This window comes from Aquarana catesbeiana, linkage group LG08 (genome assembly GCF_042186555.1).
Source record: "Aquarana catesbeiana isolate 2022-GZ linkage group LG08, ASM4218655v1, whole genome shotgun sequence".
Classification (NCBI taxonomy): domain Eukaryota; kingdom Metazoa; phylum Chordata; class Amphibia; order Anura; family Ranidae; genus Aquarana; species Aquarana catesbeiana.
Genome location: NC_133331.1, coordinates 168,738,003 through 168,758,055, shown reverse-complemented (window position 1 = coordinate 168,758,055; position 20,053 = coordinate 168,738,003). Strand labels below are relative to the sequence as shown.

Below are 20,053 nucleotides of genomic sequence, written 5' to 3'. Positions count from 1 at the left end.
TGCAGCATAGGACAAGATAAAGGCAGGACGGTTATGATATTTTGTATCACTTGCTCCCGACAATCAGAACTATGGTGAGGGGTTCTCCTTTAAATTTGCATACCTTTTGGGTAATAAAATAAGAAAGATCTTTTCAGTTTTGGCCACCAATGCGTGGCTGAAGAATAACTATGTCTTGTGCCCGCTCTTCACGATTTATTCACTGCGGTTAACAAAATATGAACACATTTTAATCCCATTTCTGTGCAGCTGCTGTATGATACAATTTTTTTCTGGCAGTGTTTGAGTGTTTCACAGGCAATGTATTGTATATGTATGAATATAGGATTTATGAAATGGTTCACTAACTATAAAAATGCAAGATTTCAAAAAAAATTCAATATTTTTGAGTTTTATCCGAGCAGCTATAATAAAGCTGTGGTGGTAGTAATCAAGATTAAGTTTTTTTTTTTTCATCTTGAGATGTCCTATAAAAATTGATTTGTCTCTGCTCATCTGTATATTGCAATAAAATGTCTATCATCTGCTGTGCTGCAAAATTATGCTGGCGTATGCCTTTTTTTATGCTGGTTGATTGTGGATTCTATAATGGGCAACATAATCTGTGTGCTTTAAACTTGTACAGAAGAAGTGTGGTCGTCATTGTTGATTCCTCTTGAAAATACTAGTTCCTTGGCCATCACACTGATCCATCGGCTTAAGTACATTCCCAGTCACCGACCTGGATTAAGTGTGTAGATGACAAATTCTGACTTCATCCTTATTTTCCTGATCTCCATGCTTGATCCAGATTAGTGTCTCAGAAAGTACTTGACCGCATCCATATATTTTGGGCTATGGTAAAACATTGATTTGAGTCATATTTCTCATTGGGCTGTTTTACCTGCCAAAAGATTAGCATTTTGTCCACTAAAGCTCAACTGAATCATTAGTTTAAATCGGCAAAATGTATTCTAGGTACATAAAAACAAAAGGTGTGCAAAGCCTAATGCCCCGTACACACGGTCGGACATTGATTGACATTCCGACAACAAAATCCATGGATTTTTTCCGACAGATGTTGGCTCAAACTTGTCTTGCATACACACAGTCACACAAAGTTGTCGGAAAATCCGATCGTTCTGAACGTGGTGACATAAAACACACACGTCGGGACTATAAACGGGGCAGTAGCCAATAGCTTTCATCTCTTAATTTATTCTGAGCATGCGTGGCACTTTGTGCGTCGGATTTGTGTACACACGATCGGAATTTCCGACAACGGATTTTGTTTACGGAAAATTTTATAGCAAGCTTTCAAACTTTGTGTGTCGGAAATTCCGATGGAAAATGTGTGATGGAGCCCACATACGGTCGGAATTTCCGACAACAAGGTCCTATCACACATTTTCCGTCGGAAAATCCGACTGTGTGTACAGGGCATAAGAATGGCCATAGACGGAGCGATTTTCTTTCCTGCAACCACAGTTTGAGGGGAGTATATATGCATGGCAAATATTATCCCCGGTGTCTCATTGACCCATTTAACTGAATTGTGGCACCTAGTGCAGGGTTCAAGGGGTTAAAGTATATGGTGAGGAGATGATACACAGGCATTGAATATAGGTGGTTGGGTTGCATTTTTACTGCTTCACTGCTTTACTACTGCTTTACTGCCTATCAACACCACCTAAAAGTGTTAACATAGGATGGAGGTATACAAACTGCAGCACTAGCGTTGCTTTGTTTCCTTACCAGTTGTCAATTAATGTAATTTAAGGCAATGCTAACGTGACCTAGCCCTTAGGGCTCTTTCACACCGGCACTGAATTTTAAAGCAGCCTTTAATGCGAATTAATGCACCTATAGCTTTAACGAGAACTTCAGATGCATTGCACAGGCATTCAAGTCGTTTCAGGCAATGCTCCTCAAACACCCTTTGAGATTTGTTTTTTGTTTTTTTACAATGCTAAAATGGAAAAATATCACTTTTTGATGCTTTTTCAGTACGGTTGTGGTGCACCTGTGCTGCGTTTCAGTAGAAGTGAACAAAGGCATTTGCAAAGCATCAACCTCTGCCAAACTCTGCAGGCAACATTATTTTTGCCTCACCGTGAAACAAAGCAACGCTAGTGCTGCAGTTTGTAAACCTCCATCCTATGTTAACACTTTTAGGTGGTGATGATAGGCAGTAAAGCAGTAGTAAAGCAGTGAAGCAGTAAAAATGCAATCCAACCACCTATATTCAATGCCTGTGTAAAAGAGCCAAAGTTTGTTTTCCTTGTAAAACAGCCAGCAGATGTAGAGTGAGGCTCTTTCCCTGTTTTGGGAAGCAGTGCAAAATTCTGACATGCCCCTACTGAGTCAGACCTCTGGTGCTGCAACCAGGAAATCTCCTGCTCCCTTCTCAGGGCCGCTGTTACAAATCAGGGGACCCCGTACCGGCTACCTGACAGGCCCCTATTTTCACTAAAAATACATGAAAATCATTATTAGTGGACACAAACATTCCGTCATGCATAAAAAAAATAAATCCCATCTTCAAGGCAAAATTTTCCCCAAACAATAATGCACATATTACACCAAATCCCAGTTCCAATCCCCCCTTTCCAGCACAAATCTCCCCCCCCCCCAATCCCACCCCTAGCTCAAATCTCAGCCCAATCCCTCCTCCCAGCACAAATCTTCTCTCCCAAATCCCCCCTGCCAGCACAAATCTCTCCCAAATCCCCCTGCCAGCACAAATCTCTCCCAAATCCCCCTGCCAGCACAAATCCCACCAATCCCTCCTATTAGCCTGAATTCCCCCACCCCCTCCTGGCACAAAATCCCCCCTCCCCATCTCCCCTCCCAGTACAAATCTTATTTCTTCAATCCCCCTCCTAGGGCAAATTCCCACACATCCCTCCTCCTAGCACAACCCCCTTCCCCTCCCCAGCACAAATTCTTCCTTCCTACCCAAATCCCCCACCCCCTCCTAGCAAAAAAATCCCCTCTCCTGGCTCAACCCTCCCTCCCCCAAATCCCCCTAGCACATACCCCCCCATTCTTCCTTCTAGCACATATCCCCCCTACCCAAATCCCCATTACACTTCCCAGCACAGATAGGCCCCCCCCCCCCCCCCCCAAACTTACATGGGGAAGCCACTACAAAGCGAGGAGGAGGTGTGCTGTGTTGTGCTCTCGCCTCCTGTCACAGTTTGATTACTGCCCCCATCCACATTTCCTGCTGGAGATGAGCAGCCCTGGGAGGAGATAGGCGGTGGCAATTGTATATCTGTAGACTTCATTTGGAAAAAAATTACAGGTTACCTGTTACAGAATAGGCTTACAGTACAAACTATAGTTCTAAATCAATACTTGTTCAGCTTTACCACCTGGTCTTCGTTTTCTATGAATCATGTGGACACGAGAAAGATTTCTGAAGATGTAATTCTATTGCACACAGGGTAAATGTCCATATGTGTGTGGTTGTGTTGTAATAAGATCCATATGTCTTTTTCCTTTCCAGGAAAAGGATGATAGAGAAGTAATGTAAAAGTCTGCTGACAGACTCCCAGGCATAAATTAGCACAAGACATCAGGCAGACTTCAGGCTAATACAGTAGTTACTGGAATTCCCACTGGGAAAATGATTGATAAGCTGAAACACTGTACTAACACCCCAATACTACAGTGATTACCGTTGTACTGTCAACCAGCACAAGGTTCATATGGTTATCCGCGTGTTTATCATGTTCACCGTTTTCCTGATTAAACACTGGCTCTCGAGGACTAGCCTCCTAATTGGTCTGGGAATTCCTTGGAACCTTTTGGGAGATCTCTGGCTCTAATACTGACTAGGGTCTATTCAGCCTGCTGCTCCCATGTTCCCAGTGCTAACAGTGGATAGAAAATGATGATAATGCAAATAAAGCCTATGTCTGTCCAGCAATTACAGCCTCATAATTTGCTTTCAACATTCATTTCACTCAGTAATACTAATCAGGAACGTGCTAATGCAAAGTCATCATTCTAACCCAAGTTTTAAAGCACTGAATTCTTTTTTGTCTTACCTGCCAATTCTCCTTCCCAACTGGCTGCTCTGTCTACATCACAGAGCTCCTGTTCACTAATAAACATCTTCATCAACCTACTAACACAGCTGATATTCAAAAGAAAGGGTCGTGGAATCCACACTTAAGCCTCATTCACACTGGCACTCCTAAATGTAGCTTTTATAAATGAAGGAGAAGTTATATAAGAAGTTTAATTATTAATTAATTAATTTATTTATTTATTTATTTTTCCTGCTTTAAAGCTTTTAGCTGCATTTATACGTTAGCCGCATTGAGCTGCATTTAGCCAAGTTTAGAATTTCTAATCAATTCCCAGTTGCACAGAATTCCGTCTTCTCTACATGGAGCTAAACACCTAAATGCAGGTAAGGCCGGCCATAGACGCTTCGAATCCCAGCCAGTTCAGCAGGAGATTCGAACCAAGTTTGGGCAGGCTGAATGTACCCAAGTTGATCGAAATTGAGTACAACCAGCTTGCCGGATTTTACATATGATCATCGCTAGCGGCTGGTATAGCCACTAACAATAATCACTGTCTTCTCCCGGCAGTGACAGCCTGCCCGCCAGGAGAATACAATGGCTCCTTGGGATGGTTATCCCCGCCAGGAGAATACAATGGCTCAGCGGGAGGGATCCCCCCTCCACCGGGAGAATACAATGGCTCAGTGGGAGGGGTTCCCTGTCTGTCTGTGTTGATAGAGGAGTCAAGCAAATTTCTTTCCTGCAACCCCAAATTTGCTCTGCGTATGGCCTGCCTAAATGTTCAGTTTGAATGGCACCACTGGAAAATCATTACCTGCATTTACAATATGTACATTTAAAAATGTCCTCTAAATGCATATAAACATTATATTGAATGTTAAATAAAATGTACTAATACCGTATGAAGTACCCATAAAAAAATATTGTTATTCTGAAGCTAAGGCAGCACAGTAAGCAACAAAATGCACAGTATATGAATGTATGTATGGTAGAAAAATGTACGGGAAAACATGCAACCTAACCTGAGCCCTTAATGGGTTCAAAATTAGATTGCTAATCAAAAATTACAAGGGAATCTGACATTCTTTATGACTCTGTATAGTCTTTATTAAATATTCACAATTGCTGTTTTATCTTTTAGAAGAACCAATGAGATGAAATATTCTGAATGAAGGGGCTAAGGCAAATCTTTCCATCCAGAAGAAAAAAGGGAAAGCTCCATTGGAAAATTTCTCTACCATGGATAGATTACAAAACCTGCCCATGGACCTCAGAAATTTGCTGAGGACCATTAGGCTGAAGGCCAAATATGCTCTCTTCCTGGTCCTTGTGGTGGTGCTGGTCATCATTGAGAAGGAAAACAAGATCATCTCAAAGTAAGACATTAGAAAACAATTTATGTGGTGAACAGAAACTGCCTGTTACACGAATGCAAATGAATGAAAAAGAAGCATGCTGGGCTCCAAATAGGGACATTTCTTGAACTATTAACATTTCCACATTAAGCTGATATTTTATTATGTTGGAGGGGCAACGAAAAGAGAATTTGTTGTTATGGTCAAAAAACACTTTTATTTATATATTTTATACAAGAAAAGTATAGTGCTTGGACATGATTACAAGGCAGAACAATAGACTAAAACTGGCCATATTCAATTGTATTAGCATGTCTGTATTGTTGGCACTTGGCACGCTGTCTGTAGTGTTCAGTTTGTGTGAGACATTGTACCTGTCTGAGAATAAAAGGAGATAAAACTTTTGGATCAAATTAAAACAGTTCAGTGGTAGCAGACTTGTAGTGTGGTGGCACAAAAAGGTGTACCTAAATGTAAATGGCGTGGGCACCAAATTCTCAGGGAGGAAAGTAGGATTAGAAATTATATTACAATTTTTATTTTTTAAGAATAAGTAGACCAACATTTCAACAACAAGCTTCCTTCATCATGGCTGGTAAAACAGACCACCTGGGAGTCAGTAGGGGACCAATACAGGATAACAACTGAAGTTGCTCTTGTAAAAGAACAGAGAGGCAGAAATGCAGAATTTATAGTGTGATGTACATAACCATCATCAGACAGCCCTTTGTTACTTAGTTCAAATGGAACCTGGAGCAGCTGGACTCAGATTCTCTTTGATTAGTACCTTTAAAAGACACTCTAAAAGGCAGTTTGTTTACAACAGAACCTTCTACGGACAAGCTGATTGGTCACTTCCAGGGAAGTGTAATTGAACACCAAAGGGATCATTTACACTGCCATTTGTAAGGCAATATATAAACTAATCCTTCACCATTCACCTAATATACAGTATCTCACAAAAGTGAGTACACCCCTGACATTTTTGTGAATATTTTTTTATATCTTTTCATGTGACAACACTGAAGAAATGACACTTTGCTACAATGTAAAGTAGTGAGTGTACAGCTTGTATAACAGTGTCAATTTGCTGTCCTCTCAAAATAACTCAACACACAGCCATTAATAGCTAAACCACTGGCAACAATAGTGAGTACAACCCCAAGGGCCCTTTCACACTGGGGCGGTTTGCAGGCGCTATTGCGCTAATAATAGCGCCTGCAAACCGACCCGAAAGTGCCGGTGCTTTGTCTTCAGTGTGAAAGCCCCGAGGGCTTTCACACTGGAGCGGTGCGCTGGGAGGATGGTAAAAAAAGTCCTGCTAGCAGCATCTTCGGAGCGGTGAAGGAGCGGAGTGTATACCACTCCTTCACCGCTCCTGCCCATTGAAATCAATGGGACAGCGTGGCTATACCGCCGGCAAAGCGGTTTTACCCCCGCTAGCGGCCGGGAAATTGTTAAAAACCACCGCAAAGTGCCTCTGCAGAGGCGCTTTGCCGGCGGCATAGCCGGCAGCAAATGTCGGATGGAGCCTACACACGGTCGGATTTTCCGACAGCAAGCTCACATTGAACATTTGTTGTCGGAAATTCCGATCGTGTGCACGTGGCATAACAGGAAGTCGGATCAAAAAAAAAAAAAAGAATTTGGAGGCAGCTGAGAGCAACAGAAGGTAGTTTGTTTTTGAGCTAGGAATACATAGAATATATATATATTTTTTTTTTAGGGTGCATTTAGTGTCACTTTAAATGGATCCTACAAGAAAGTGACACATAAACATCCAGATGTGCCAGTGTACTCGAACGCATTTAGTGTAGGTATGTTAATGATGAAAAGACAGCAAAATAAAGTTAGCTTTTTGGATGGTTTTGTTCTCACTTCCTGTATTGTGTGCATAGCGTACATTTTTAAGATATGCACATAAAAGATTTAAAAAGTTCCTTTCTGCTTTTTTTAAAGGAAATAAACACAAATAAGTGAATGCATGAGGATAGATGTATTTCAACATTTTTGTGCAAATCAACATTCGTTTGCTATAGTTAAGGGGAAATTCTAAAAAAGACTTTGTATTTGGACCCTAACTAATTAGTGTAGTGTAAGTAGAGTTTTGCTTTTAACTGTCCCAGATATAATCTCTGTGAAAGATGTGACTTGTTCAGGCATATATAGCTTAAAGATGCTGAAAGATTGGTCACTGCAGCTGCAAGAAAATGTTTTTCCAGTTTAATTTAGGATAGCTCAGTGAATGTACGGGGTACTTTGTTCTGCTGGCTAGATGTGACTCACTGTCAGCTACCATGATGTAGTGAGAAACACATGAAACTACTCAGCTGTTAATTAGTTTATATATATATATTTTTTTTTTTACAAATAACTGCACATAATATCCACCTAATTATGTAATTGGACTTTGATTCATGCAGGAGTCACATGCCGCATCTTCCTAAATGTTAACCTGCACATCTTTGTCCTTACTAGATGACACATGGTCTATTTTAATCTGAAACATAGCATTTGGAGGGATTGAAACCAATTGAAGGGGGGTACTGGATGACTGATGATATGAATAATAATAATAATGATAATAAAAAACAGGATTGTCCTCATTATTTCATCTGAAATCAAAGTGAGAAATCTGTTTTAGGTGTCAGATGACATTTAGGAGTCTATCTATAAAAGAACGTTGCTGTGCGAATGCCTCACTTGTTGAGAATAATGTTTATTTTCTATGATCATCAGCTCTATCTAGGGCCATAATGTATTATTATTGATTGAGGTATTTCAGGAAAATATTGCCTTATGGACACTAGATTTAGAGGACAATCATAGGAAATAAGCATTTTAGACACATTACAGGGATCAATCACAACGGAAGTGCGAATGCTCAAGCACGGCAATTTTTTTATATAAATAGACCCCTAAGTAACATTATCAGTAAATATGCCATATATTGATTGTACTAAAACAACAGCAACAAATCTCCCTTGCTGTATTTAGCTTGTGAAGTTGTGATTTCTAGCTTTTGTATAAATTATAAAATCCTTATGATTTTCTTTCAGCTATTCTGCTCTTAGCTATCCATATGTAAAGTAAACCCAAGCTATTGACATGTTTTGGAGATATACTTGTGCCTACTAGGACTGGTAGTGGTGGTGATGATGATGATTTTTTCATTTTAGCAAAAGTGGGATGAAGATATGCTGGGGGTCTGTAAGAGTTTCGGGACCCCTGATCTGAAGCAAGAGCTAATTCAAAGAGGAAAAAAAAATAAGAAGGTTTCTGACCTATTCTTGTGAAAATGCTGGTTGACTGGCCTTTCATGCTACCTTTGGTCTCTCCTCACCGACTTGAAGTTTCAAAGTCCCAGCCTGAGATATTGGGTCCCTTACCTGCATACCCCTCCTGGCTTTCTTAAAGCAGACCTTACATGAAAACAAACAACATTCTAATATAATCGGCTTAACACGCTCAGATTTGAAATGTGTATATACTTTGCCAATATTCTTTCTGTGTAGATTTCATTTACCGCAACATGTGATTCACCTCCCCATTGCCAGGAAAATAATTCTCCATTGTTTCTATACTATGATGTGTGGCTCTCACTAAATGTTAGTCATTTATCTCTGTGCATTCATAATATACTACCCATTTCCATTTCATTATTTAGAAATGCTTGCACCAGGACTGAAAATTGGTGGAGACATGGAACGGGGCACCAACTTTAATTCCACTTAATTAGTTGTGCTTCTAGAACTACAAATAATGTTTGAATAGAAAGCACTGAGTAATTCTGGGACCTAGCTTAGCTGAGTCCATAAAAAGGGACTGTGGTAGTTACTGATATGTTAACATGTACCTATTCTCACATGTGTTCTCCCGGTTCCCTTCAGTGCTTGCCATATATTTGAAGGTATAGGCAATTGGTCATGTAATCTCTGCTACAGGAGAAGGCTCACAGCACAAACCATGTGACTAGTGCCTTGGCCTTTACACAAGGGAGCCTGGAGTGGCATTTATTTCCAGAAAGTATTTCAGTTCATCTAGATCATCATTGTCTGATTGAGACCTGTTTTAAAGCCCAACTCCAGGAATTTTACAAAATCCACCCTTGTAGTTGCCCCTGCGCTGCAAGAGCTAAAGTGGAATCCCAGGCTATTGCTGCCTATGCTCAAACCTGCTCCCACCCCCTTCCATTCTAACTACCCTGTGAAAGGCAGGTGCTTATACTTACCTACTTTGTGAGTGCTCCAGTCTGGCCACGTGATCGACTCCTAGCGACTGCTTCAGGGGAGGGGAGGGACAGCCAACAACGGATGCCCCACGTAAGCCCAGGCATTTCAGCCATTGTCGTTCATCTCTCCTCTCCCCTGAAGCCGGCCACTGGGGAGAGCATGTGACCGGACTGGAGCACTGGAGCACCCTCACAATAGGTAGGAATAGGCATCTTTCTTTCACAGGGTAGTTAGAATAGGTTTTGAAAAGGGGTGTGGGGGGTGGAAGCAGGTGCATAAGTAGCCATAGCCTGGAATTCCAATGTGTGTTGAAGTGGATGTCCCTGTAGCCGCACATCGAAGCAGACCCATTAGTGATGGTATGTGGCAACCTCAGCCTGGGCTCCAGCAGGCCATCTCCCCAAAACATTTTGCTCCGCTCCTCAGAGCTTAATCATGGGGATGGAGATCCCGACACGGGGGAGGGGGGGTATGCATCATCGGCTGCCACAATCAAAGAAAAACGTCAGGTGTGTGTGAATCTGGAGAAAATATTTTGTATTGAGGCCACAGTGGAATTTAATGGTACCATACAAACACTTGGGAAACAAATAATAAGAAAAAAAGTTGAATTTTATTGAGCATGCTAAATACAGTTTCTACTGGGTAAACTGGTAAACTCAGTCCATGTAGTTACATCTGAGATATTCTACAGAGCTTTTATAAATAAATTATGTACATATTTTAATATGTTGTTGTAATTTGAATAAAATTCTACTTTTTTATTCATTATTTGTTTCCCAAGCGTTTGTATGGTACCATTAAAGTACACTGTGGCCTCAATACAAAATATTTTCTCCAAATTAATAGGACGAAGGTACACCCCTCCCCCATTATTGTATTTTTAGGCACTCCATTTAACTGTGTGTAATTCTGGTTATAAGACTGGTGGAGCTCCCTTGTCAAATGGAACAAATGAGCAACCACTGAGACCAGACTACCAAAACATAAAAGCATTAACAAAAAGTGTATGGAATTCCAATCTAATCACACATGGGGGGTTGATTTACTAAAACTGGAGAGTGCAAAATCTTGTAGTAAATAGTAGCCAATTAGCTTCCAACTTCAGCTTGTTCAATTAAGTTTCAACAAAAAAATTGGAAGCTGATTGGTTTCTGTGTACAGCTGCACCAGATTTTGCACTCTCCAGTTTTAGTAAATCAACCCCTTTATGTCTAGCAGATTGCATTCCTTGCTCCAGCCGGCTCTAGCACTCTCCTTCTCCACCTGAAGCTCCAGTCTGTGGGCAGAGCCTTTGTGTCATCACATACATCACAAGCACATTAACATTTATGAGACTGGAGCCAGCTTATAGAGGAGATGAGGGGGACCGGTCACAACGCTGGAGGGAGCCTACAGGTGTGAGGAATAAGGTAAGTATTTACACCCCAATCATCTGCCCCTTGACTAAATTAGCAATTGGCAATTGGATTTGTATTGTTTGCTGAAGTTGGGCACATAGCCATCATACAGATCTGATGTCAGAAATATTCTAACTTATTTCTCACTTTTGTTTTTCAGGGTCCACTTAGAAGGACCCAACCAAAACTTTATTTGCATTTTGAGTTAGCTTTAAAGGTGATCTCCAGGCAAATAGCTCATAAACACAAATTGAATGCATATAAGGTAACTGTGTTTCTTGCCAAAGGATTTGCATTTCAGTAGTGTTATCTCCCTACAGACAGCCTGCTGACTAGATAGAAAAAGAGCAGCAGCAGACTGATGAGGTTATCTCTCTGCTCACTGTGCACTTTCTTCCTGACAGCATAGATCGCTTGTCATCAGTTTTGCGTACACCACATGACTGGCTCCTAATCCTGCTCCTCTCTTTTTCCAAAGTTGAATGCAGCTGTACAATGGATTGCAAACGGCTACTTAAATCAAATGCAGTTACTTATACTAGTTTAATTAAAGAAAAAATATTGCAGTGATTTATTAAGGCATGCATAACTGCATTATTGTGTGTCTTTTATATTCCCGATGATCAGCTTTGATTGTTCTTAATTTTTCACATTTTTTTCATATAGGTTTTTTTAATATTTTCTGTCAATTTGCAGTTAGTAATGTTTCATGCCAATTTTAATTAAATTATTTTTTAGCCATTCTTGTATAGAAGAAAGATTTCAAATGTCCAGAAATTATGACATGTGTTTGCTAAATTATGTAGAGAAAAATAAAAGTTGTAGATGTCTTTTAAGTAACAACATGCAGTCAAATATTTTAATTATATCAGTACCTCATAGAAGCTTTCAGGTTATGTGCTATCCCAGGTGCACAAAATCATACATAGCGTCATGGGCAGAAGCCAATTAATCTGTCAGTTTGTCTTTGAACTCTGGATGTAAACTGAGCACCCTGTGTAAACTTATACAGACACATTATTAAAGTCTCCAGCTCAGCTTCCACAGGTGGAACCCAGATTTGGTATCACATCCAAAGCCCACTGCAGTACTGCAGAACAGATATAAAGGACTGTCATTATCTGATTTGAATTGAGTAATTGGTACTTTAAGTCTTTCTTCAGACTAGCATTTAAGCTGGGAGCTTACCACCGCCAAGTTCCCCTAAAACATCTTGCCTGGTAAACTCTACTGAACTAAATAGCTGAGTACACATGTAGGTGGGAATGGTGTTGCAGCCCCAAGAATAGTATGCAGTGTTTGACCAGTAACACGCTAATTACTCCTATTGTACAAGCTCCTTCCCATGTTTTGAGCACAGCTGCCCCAATAAAGCGGCACTGGATGTACTTCTGCATGGAGTGCATATATACATACAGTATCTCACAAAAGTGAGTACACCCCTCACATTTTTGTAAATATTTTATTATACCTTTTCATGTGACAACACTGAAGAAATTACACTTTGCTACAATGCAAAGTAGTGAGTGTACAGCTTGTATAACAGTGTAAATTTCTCAAAATAACTCAACACACAGACATTAATATCTAAAACGCTGGCAACAAAAGTGAGTACACCCCTAAGTGAAAATGTCCAAATTGGGCTCAAAGTGTCAATATTTTGTGTGGCCACCATTATTTTCCAGCACTGCCTTAACCCTCTTGGGCATGGAGGAGTTCACCAGAGCTTCACAGGTTGTCACTGGAGTACTCTTCCACTCCTCCATGATGACATCACGGAGCTGGTGGATGTTAGAGCCCCACAGATGCTCAATAGGGTTTACGTCTGGACCCCTGTTTGGCCAGTCCATCACCTTTACCCTCAGCTTCTTTAGCAAGGCAGTGGTCGTCTTGGAAGTGTGTTTGGGGTCATTATGTTGGAATACTGCCCTGCGGCTCAGTCTCAGAAGGGAGGGGATCATGCTCTGCTTCAGTATGTCACAGTACCAGTTGGAATTCATGATTCCCTCCATGATCTATAGCTCCCCAGTGCTGGCAGCACTCATGCAGCTCCAGACCATGACACTCCCATCACCATGCTTGACTGTAGGCAAGACACACTTGACTTTGTACTCCTCACCTGGTTGCTGCTACACACGCTTGACACCATCTGAACCAAATAAGTTTATCTTGGTCTCATCAGACCACAAGACATGGTTCCAGTAATCCATGTCCTTAGTCTGCTTGTCTTCAGCAAACTGTTTGCAGGCTTTCTTGTGCATCATCCTTAGAAGAGGCTTCCTTCTGGGACGACAGCCATGCAGACCAATTTGATGCAGTGTACGGCTTTTAGTCTGAGCACTGACAGGCTGATCCCCCCAACCCTTAAACCTCTGCTGCAATGCCGGAAGCACTCATACATCTATTTCCCAAAGACAACCTCTGCATATGACGTTGAGCATGTGCACTCAACTTTATTGATCGATCATGACGAGGCCTGTTCTGAGTGGAACCTGTCCTGTTAAACCACTGTATAGTCTTGGCCACCGTGCTGCAGCTCAGCTTCAGGGTCTTGGCAATCTTCTTATAGCCTAGGCCATCTTTATGTAGAGCAACAGTTCTTTTTTTGAGATCCGCAGAGTTCTTTGCCATGAGGTGTGAGAGCAATAACACCATATTTAACACACCTGCTTCCCATTCATACCGGAGACCTTGTAAGACTAAAGAGTCACATGACACCGGGGAGGAAAAATGGCTAATTGGGCCCAATTTGGACATTTTCACTTAGGGGTGTACTCACTTTTGTTGCCAGCGGTTTAGACATTAATGGCTGTGTGTTGAGTTATTTTGAGGGGACAGCAAATTTACACTGCTATACAAGCTGTACACTCACTAACTTACATTGTAGTAAAGTGTAATTTCTTCAGTGTTGTCACATGAAAAGATATAATAAAATATTTACAAAAATGTGAGGGGTGTACTCATTTTTGTGAGATGCTGTATAAAGGCAGACGGTTTCTGAATATCAGGAGACAATAGTTGCACCCAATTAATAAGGATTAAAAAACAGTATGATTCTGTCGTAATGACTATGATTTCTCTTTTGATTTACAGGGTGTCAGATAAGCTTAACCTGAAGCAGATGCCACAGAACATTTTTGAGATAAATAGCACAGATTCCAATATCATCTACGCAGAGAATGGCTCATTGACATCGCTGAGTGAACTGGACTCTGCCTTCTTTCAGTTCAGGAAACGTTTGGCAAATGTCACTTTACAGTTTGGAGGAAGCAACGCATTTCTTTCGGATGTTCCGAAATCTACTCGAAAACATATACTTCTGATGGCCACCACACGTACTGGTTCATCCTTTGTGGGAGAGTTCTTTAACCAGCAAGGCAATATCTTTTATTTGTTCGAACCTCTTTGGCATATTGAAAGAACTGTGACATTTGAGTCAATAGGAGCCAATGCAGTAGGTTCAGCAATCGTGTACAGAGATGTTCTCCATCAACTTCTTCTGTGTGATCTTTACACCTTAGAGAGCTTTATCTCCCCAACTCCTGAACACCATCTTACTAGGTTTATGTTCCGCAGGGGCTCCAGCAAGTCCTTATGTGAAGATCCAGTATGCACCCCCCTTGTTAAAAAAGCCTCAGAAAAATATCATTGTAAGAATCGCCGGTGTGGACCCCTAAATATGACACTGGCAATGGAGTCATGCTTGAATAAAGATCATGTGGCTATTAAAGCAGTACGAATTAGACAATTGGGGTTTCTGAAAACTCTTGTAGAAGATCCTCGTCTTGATATGAGAATCATACAACTTGTGCGTGACCCCAGAGCTGTTTTGGCATCACGCATGGTAGCTTTCTCTGGAAAATATGAATCATGGAAAAAATGGGCTTTGGAAGGAGCTGCCCCCATACCTGAAGATGAAGTTCAAAAACTGAAGGGTAACTGTGATAACATCCGTTTGTCTGCAGAATTAGGCTTGAGCCAACCCAAATGGCTTAGAGGACGGTATATGCTGATACGATATGAAGACATAGCAAGGTATCCTCTTCAAAAGGCCAAAGAAATGTACAAGTTTGCTGAAATCACACTTACACCACAAGTGAAAGAATGGATTATCAAAAACACGCAAGCTTCCCAGGGCAACAGTGGCGTATATTCTACCCAAAAGAACTCCTCAGAACAGTTTGAGAAGTGGCGTTTCAGCATACCCTTCAAATTAGCCCAGGTAGTACAGGAAGTCTGTGAACCTGCTATGCAGTTGTTTGGCTACAAGTTGGCAAGTGACTTAGAGACACTTACAAACCGATCTATCAGTTTGCTTGAAGACAGGGTTAATTTTTGGGTAACGTAATATACTCATATTTAACTTATTTATGTATCGGGAATAAACTGCCATTGAACTTAGTGCTTGAAACAGGGGAGGCAGATGGGAGGGGGGCAATTTGCACCTGCTGAGCCGCTATGTGCCATCTAAAAAGCCTGTGTGCATTTTTTTTTTGAATTGCTTCCTAAATTAAGAAGCTTTTCCTTCTTAATGCAATATCAGGGGAAGATGCTGAGGGCTGATTTTCTGGATTGGCTTTAAAAGTGGATGATTCCTGCTGATGTATAGAAAACTGCCTGGAAGAAGAGTTTTCTTTTTCTCTCCCCAGAACAGGTCAATCTGTGAAGCTGAATCAAAGTTTTTTTTTCTACACTAAAGAAACACACCCAAAGAGTTGAACTTCTGAAGGACTCTGCAGACCTAAAATTGCTACATATAGCAGCTTCTCAGAATGTCCATAACATCCAGACTTTAGATACAAGCAACCTTTCAACTATTCAAAAGGCCCATTTGGTTGAAAGAAAATAGATTTTTGATAATTCCTTACCTGGGAAGATAGCTTTTGGAAATAATTCTAGCAGATGTGCCCTGGATGTGATAACAGACATATAAATGCAGTGCATTTGATTGGGAATGAACTTTTGCACCCAGAGCTTAGCTGCACTTGAAAAATAAAACAGATTAATTTCCATAGCCCAGCTTTCTCAACTAATGCAGTTTCACACCCAGCTTCTGTACTTTTTTATGTGTCTTGTTTCCTTGAAGTTCTAACATACAACGTTAGTTGAGGTTCTGCATGTGAAAACAAATGATACTTTACACCGGAGGAAGTCAATTCGCACCACCTGTTTCTCACCCTGGTTTATTCTAACACTCCATAAAGTGTATACAGACCCCTCACCTGTCTCTTCTGTTCCTTAAGGTCTGTAATGAGATAATGAATGCCTTTAAGTAGGACTGCTTAGAGCACAGGGCAGAGGGCAGCTGGTCTTGTCCAAACATTTAAAATTAGTTAAATGCAGTGAATAAACTATAATTTAAATATTTTATGAAGGAGGTTTTTGTTATATTCGGTTCATTAAGTTCTTCATGCATACATGACTGGCATGCCAAGTTGGGCCAACCCATGGAACAGTGGGTACTACAGGACCAGACGAAGGAAAGGAGCCAAAGTTAGAAAGGTTTTTCTTTTTTTTTTTTGGAGCATAAATGTTTTACATTAAATACTTTTGTCTTACTTGTCCCAGTGACCACAAACATTTTTCAGTGTCTTTGACATTCAGTTCCATCAAGATCTGGGGACCCATGACTGCAGTCTTTTTTCATGTCCCTCAATTTGGTTATATGTGACTATATGTGTAAATTAAGGATTCAATTAAGCATTCCTTGTTAAAATATTAGGGTTTTGTGAAATTTGAATGACTATTGAATGGGTTGGTTAAAGGTGCACTTGCCGTAGGAATGAATTAGATCTGGCAAAAAGATGTGGTGCCATATTCAGCATGGTAAACCTTGTTTTTTAAAGCGTTAACCACAAAAATCAGCATCTATGCACTAACTAGACATGTTTCTTTAGGACAACATAGCTGAAACTCCACTAAATTTAACACAAATTTGTTCTTATAAATAATATATATTCTTAAAAAAAAAAGAGAATACTCCATCAAGAACAACCTCTGATCTTCTCAGCATTGGACAGTGTAGTGGCGTACTGTCCAGCAAAAGTGGTTAGCCAGAGAAAGACTTGTTTGGTAAGGAATTTCACAGTGGAAAAGGTACTTTCCACGCAGCCATTGCTGCTTGTGCCATCACGTGGAATAACTCTACAAGATCTTAACATATCCAATGTTACAAATGTGTACCAGATGAGTGAGAATAGTTCTCAACACGTTTCCCAAGTTTTTAATCTGCTTCATCAGGGCTATAACAGGAAATGGTTAAATCTATAATATTGTATCAGAAATCATATTAGTCAACATAGATCATCTAGTATACCATACTAAATGTCAAAATAGTACAAATTCCATGTATGCTTACACTTACATCAATCGTGTGCAACCATTTAACCTAATGTGCAATAAACTTCAGTGTTTCCCTTGAATATCCAGATAGGTTGAAAACTATCTTTACTTCTCTGCAAGCTTCAGCTTACTAATTTGTAAAGTAATGAATATAAAATTGGTTATCTATGAGTAGGTCGTAAGGGATAAGCAGGACTTTGTAAATGCTGTATGACCAGGATGTCAAGCATGTAATGTATGTGCATTGAGCCTTTTAATCAGTTTTTATATCGGGTTTGTGGTACCTTGAAAGTCCCTTGAATGTACCTTGAAAGTTCTGTCCTTTCGGTTGCCTGGTTAGCTGATTAAGGGATTGTGGTACTTTTAGATCTTACCATTTCTCACATATAGTTATCTTTCTCCAAGGGTAGTATAGCAGAGTGGTTAAGAGGCAAAACATTTATTCAGATCATTCTGCTTTTGAAAATTCTCATTCTAAAATGACAAAAGCTGATCTGTTTTACTGCATCTGGCTAAATAGAGGAGAACAGACAAAAATGTTCTCTCAGTACATGTGACTAAGCGAACAGCTGTCTCAGGTTTTTTTTAGCTATCATGAGTTAAAAAGAATGTCTTTATTTAGTAATTGTATAGTAAGGATGACGTGTAATTTAATATCCAGTGAGACTGGATTTATAATCTAGAGTGAGATATAGAATAAAAAAAAATGTTACGGTATTTGACTTGGGGTTCTCTGCTTTTCTGTAGGAAAATACAGAATAGGGGAGAGAAGATCATTGGCTTATAGCATAAAGATTTTTTTTTTAAATGATACTAAAGATACACTGTTTACTTTACATTGTCTATTCTATTTCTGCCAGTCACTGACTGTGTCATGCCCCTCCAGCCTGTGTCTTAGAATAACAGGGAGGTGATTCCTCCATTAATCTACATGTAATATTCCACCTCCATTGTGTTTTGCTGGTTAGTGGGCATGAAGGAGGAGGGGGGAGTGGGCTGTCTTTCAACACTGTGTATACGCCCACATGTGTGACTCTATAGTCACATAAGCTGCTCAGGTGTGATAGGGAGGAAATGCTCAGCGTAGAAACTCACCAAAAACTGAGCATGTGCAGAGCTGCCAACACAACTGCAAAATCCCTAGTTGAATTGGGGACATGAACAGAAGGTGGATATAGAAAACAGCAGGATTAACCAGGTTTTTTTGCAGAGTGTAGAAAAAAAATCTCATAGTGACTAAGGCTGGCCATACATGATACAATTTTCTTATTCAATTTTCTTTAGATTAACCTTTAACTATGTAGTGCAAGGGCCTGCCTCATTGCATACAAGTTGAAAGTGTTTAGGTCTGACCTCATATTGGTAAATCTAAAGGAAAATTGTACAAGAAAGTTGTATAATGTATGGCCAGCCTAAGTGAGTATGAACAGCATGGAATACAGCATTTCTTGATAGTTTTTAAGAGGAGGCATCCCCACTACAAATTTGTGAGTTGGCCACAAAAAAATACAACTCAAAGTTCGTTGCATATTCTGAATTCTGAATGTAAAATAAAGTTTTTAGAATCTACATTACAGTATTAGGAATCATTTATATACAGAATAGAACTACCAGTAAGTAAGAATACAGATAGGTCATTCCTTTTTATAAACCCCCATCACCACCTTTGCATATAATGCACATTTTCTTTAGGGTGAAGCTTAGAAGCTATTTTGATAACTCCCCTGATAAATGTCCCTTTATGTAATTTCCCAGCAAGCCTTGCTGAGGTCATTTCTGGCAATGAGCAAGCCTCTGATTAAGAGAGAGGCCTGTATATACATTGCTTCATTCAGGTTCACACTTCTGTAGATGCTATAAATTTACCATCAAGATAGTTTTCACTGTGTTTTGCTCCTCAAGGGCACTATAATGCCCTCTGTGTATTCCTGATACCAAGACGTCCCTTAAGACCTTTACAGCTCTGAATAAAGGTAGCACAGCGCAGTTCTGTTTCCATGAATTACTAAGCGTTAAGGTGCAAATCTGAACCTTGTCTTTTCTTTATATATACTTTTCTCAAGATCATACTGTTACAGCATAGTTATAGCATTCATCACTAATAGTGTGTCCTTAAGAAACCCGGACAAGTAGGGACAGCCTATAAATTTCTCTTTAGATTTATGTTGGAGAAGTGATATTTGGAGTCGCTCTCGGTAACCACTTTCTTCTACACTATTTTGCAGTATTAACTGGTGATCTAGATCCACCACTCATTAGTTCTATACTCTACAAACACCAGCATTAACACCCAATGCATTTTTAAAAATACAGTATCTCACAAAAGTGAGTACACCCCTCACATTTTTCTAAATATTTTATATCTTTTCATGTGACAACACTGAAAAAATGACACTTTGCTACAATGTAAAGTAGTGAGTGTACAGCTTGTATAACAGTGTAAATTTGCTGTCCCCTCAAGATAACTCAACACACAGACATTAATGTCTAAACTGCTGGCAACAAAAGTGAGTACACCCCTAAGTGAAAATGTCCAAATTGGGCCCAAAGTGTCAATATTTTGTGTGGCCACCATTATTTTCCAGCACTGCCTTAACCTTACTGGGCATGGAGTTCACCAGAGCTTCACAGGTTGCCACTGGAGTCCTTTCCCCTCCTCCACGATGACATCAGAAAGCTGGTGGATGTTAGAGACCTTGCTCTCC

At 40.2% G+C, this 20,053-nt stretch overlaps 1 protein-coding gene across 2 annotated transcripts in view; it reads left to right on the top strand.

The window, feature by feature from the left end:
- The window catches only part of CHST3 (carbohydrate sulfotransferase 3), a 168,130-nt gene extending 148,403 nt beyond the window's left edge, over positions 1 to 19,727 (top strand). For both annotated transcript variants that reach the window (XM_073596699.1, XM_073596698.1), the window contains 2 exons: positions 5,161 to 5,395; positions 14,100 to 19,727. In XM_073596699.1, the coding sequence (XP_073452800.1) occupies positions 5,259 to 5,395; positions 14,100 to 15,354 (1,392 nt within the window). In that variant the 5' untranslated portion in view covers positions 5,161 to 5,258 and the 3' untranslated portion in view covers positions 15,355 to 19,727. The remainder of the gene's footprint in view (positions 1 to 5,160; positions 5,396 to 14,099) is intronic.
- The last annotated feature ends 326 nt before the right edge of the window (positions 19,728 to 20,053 follow it).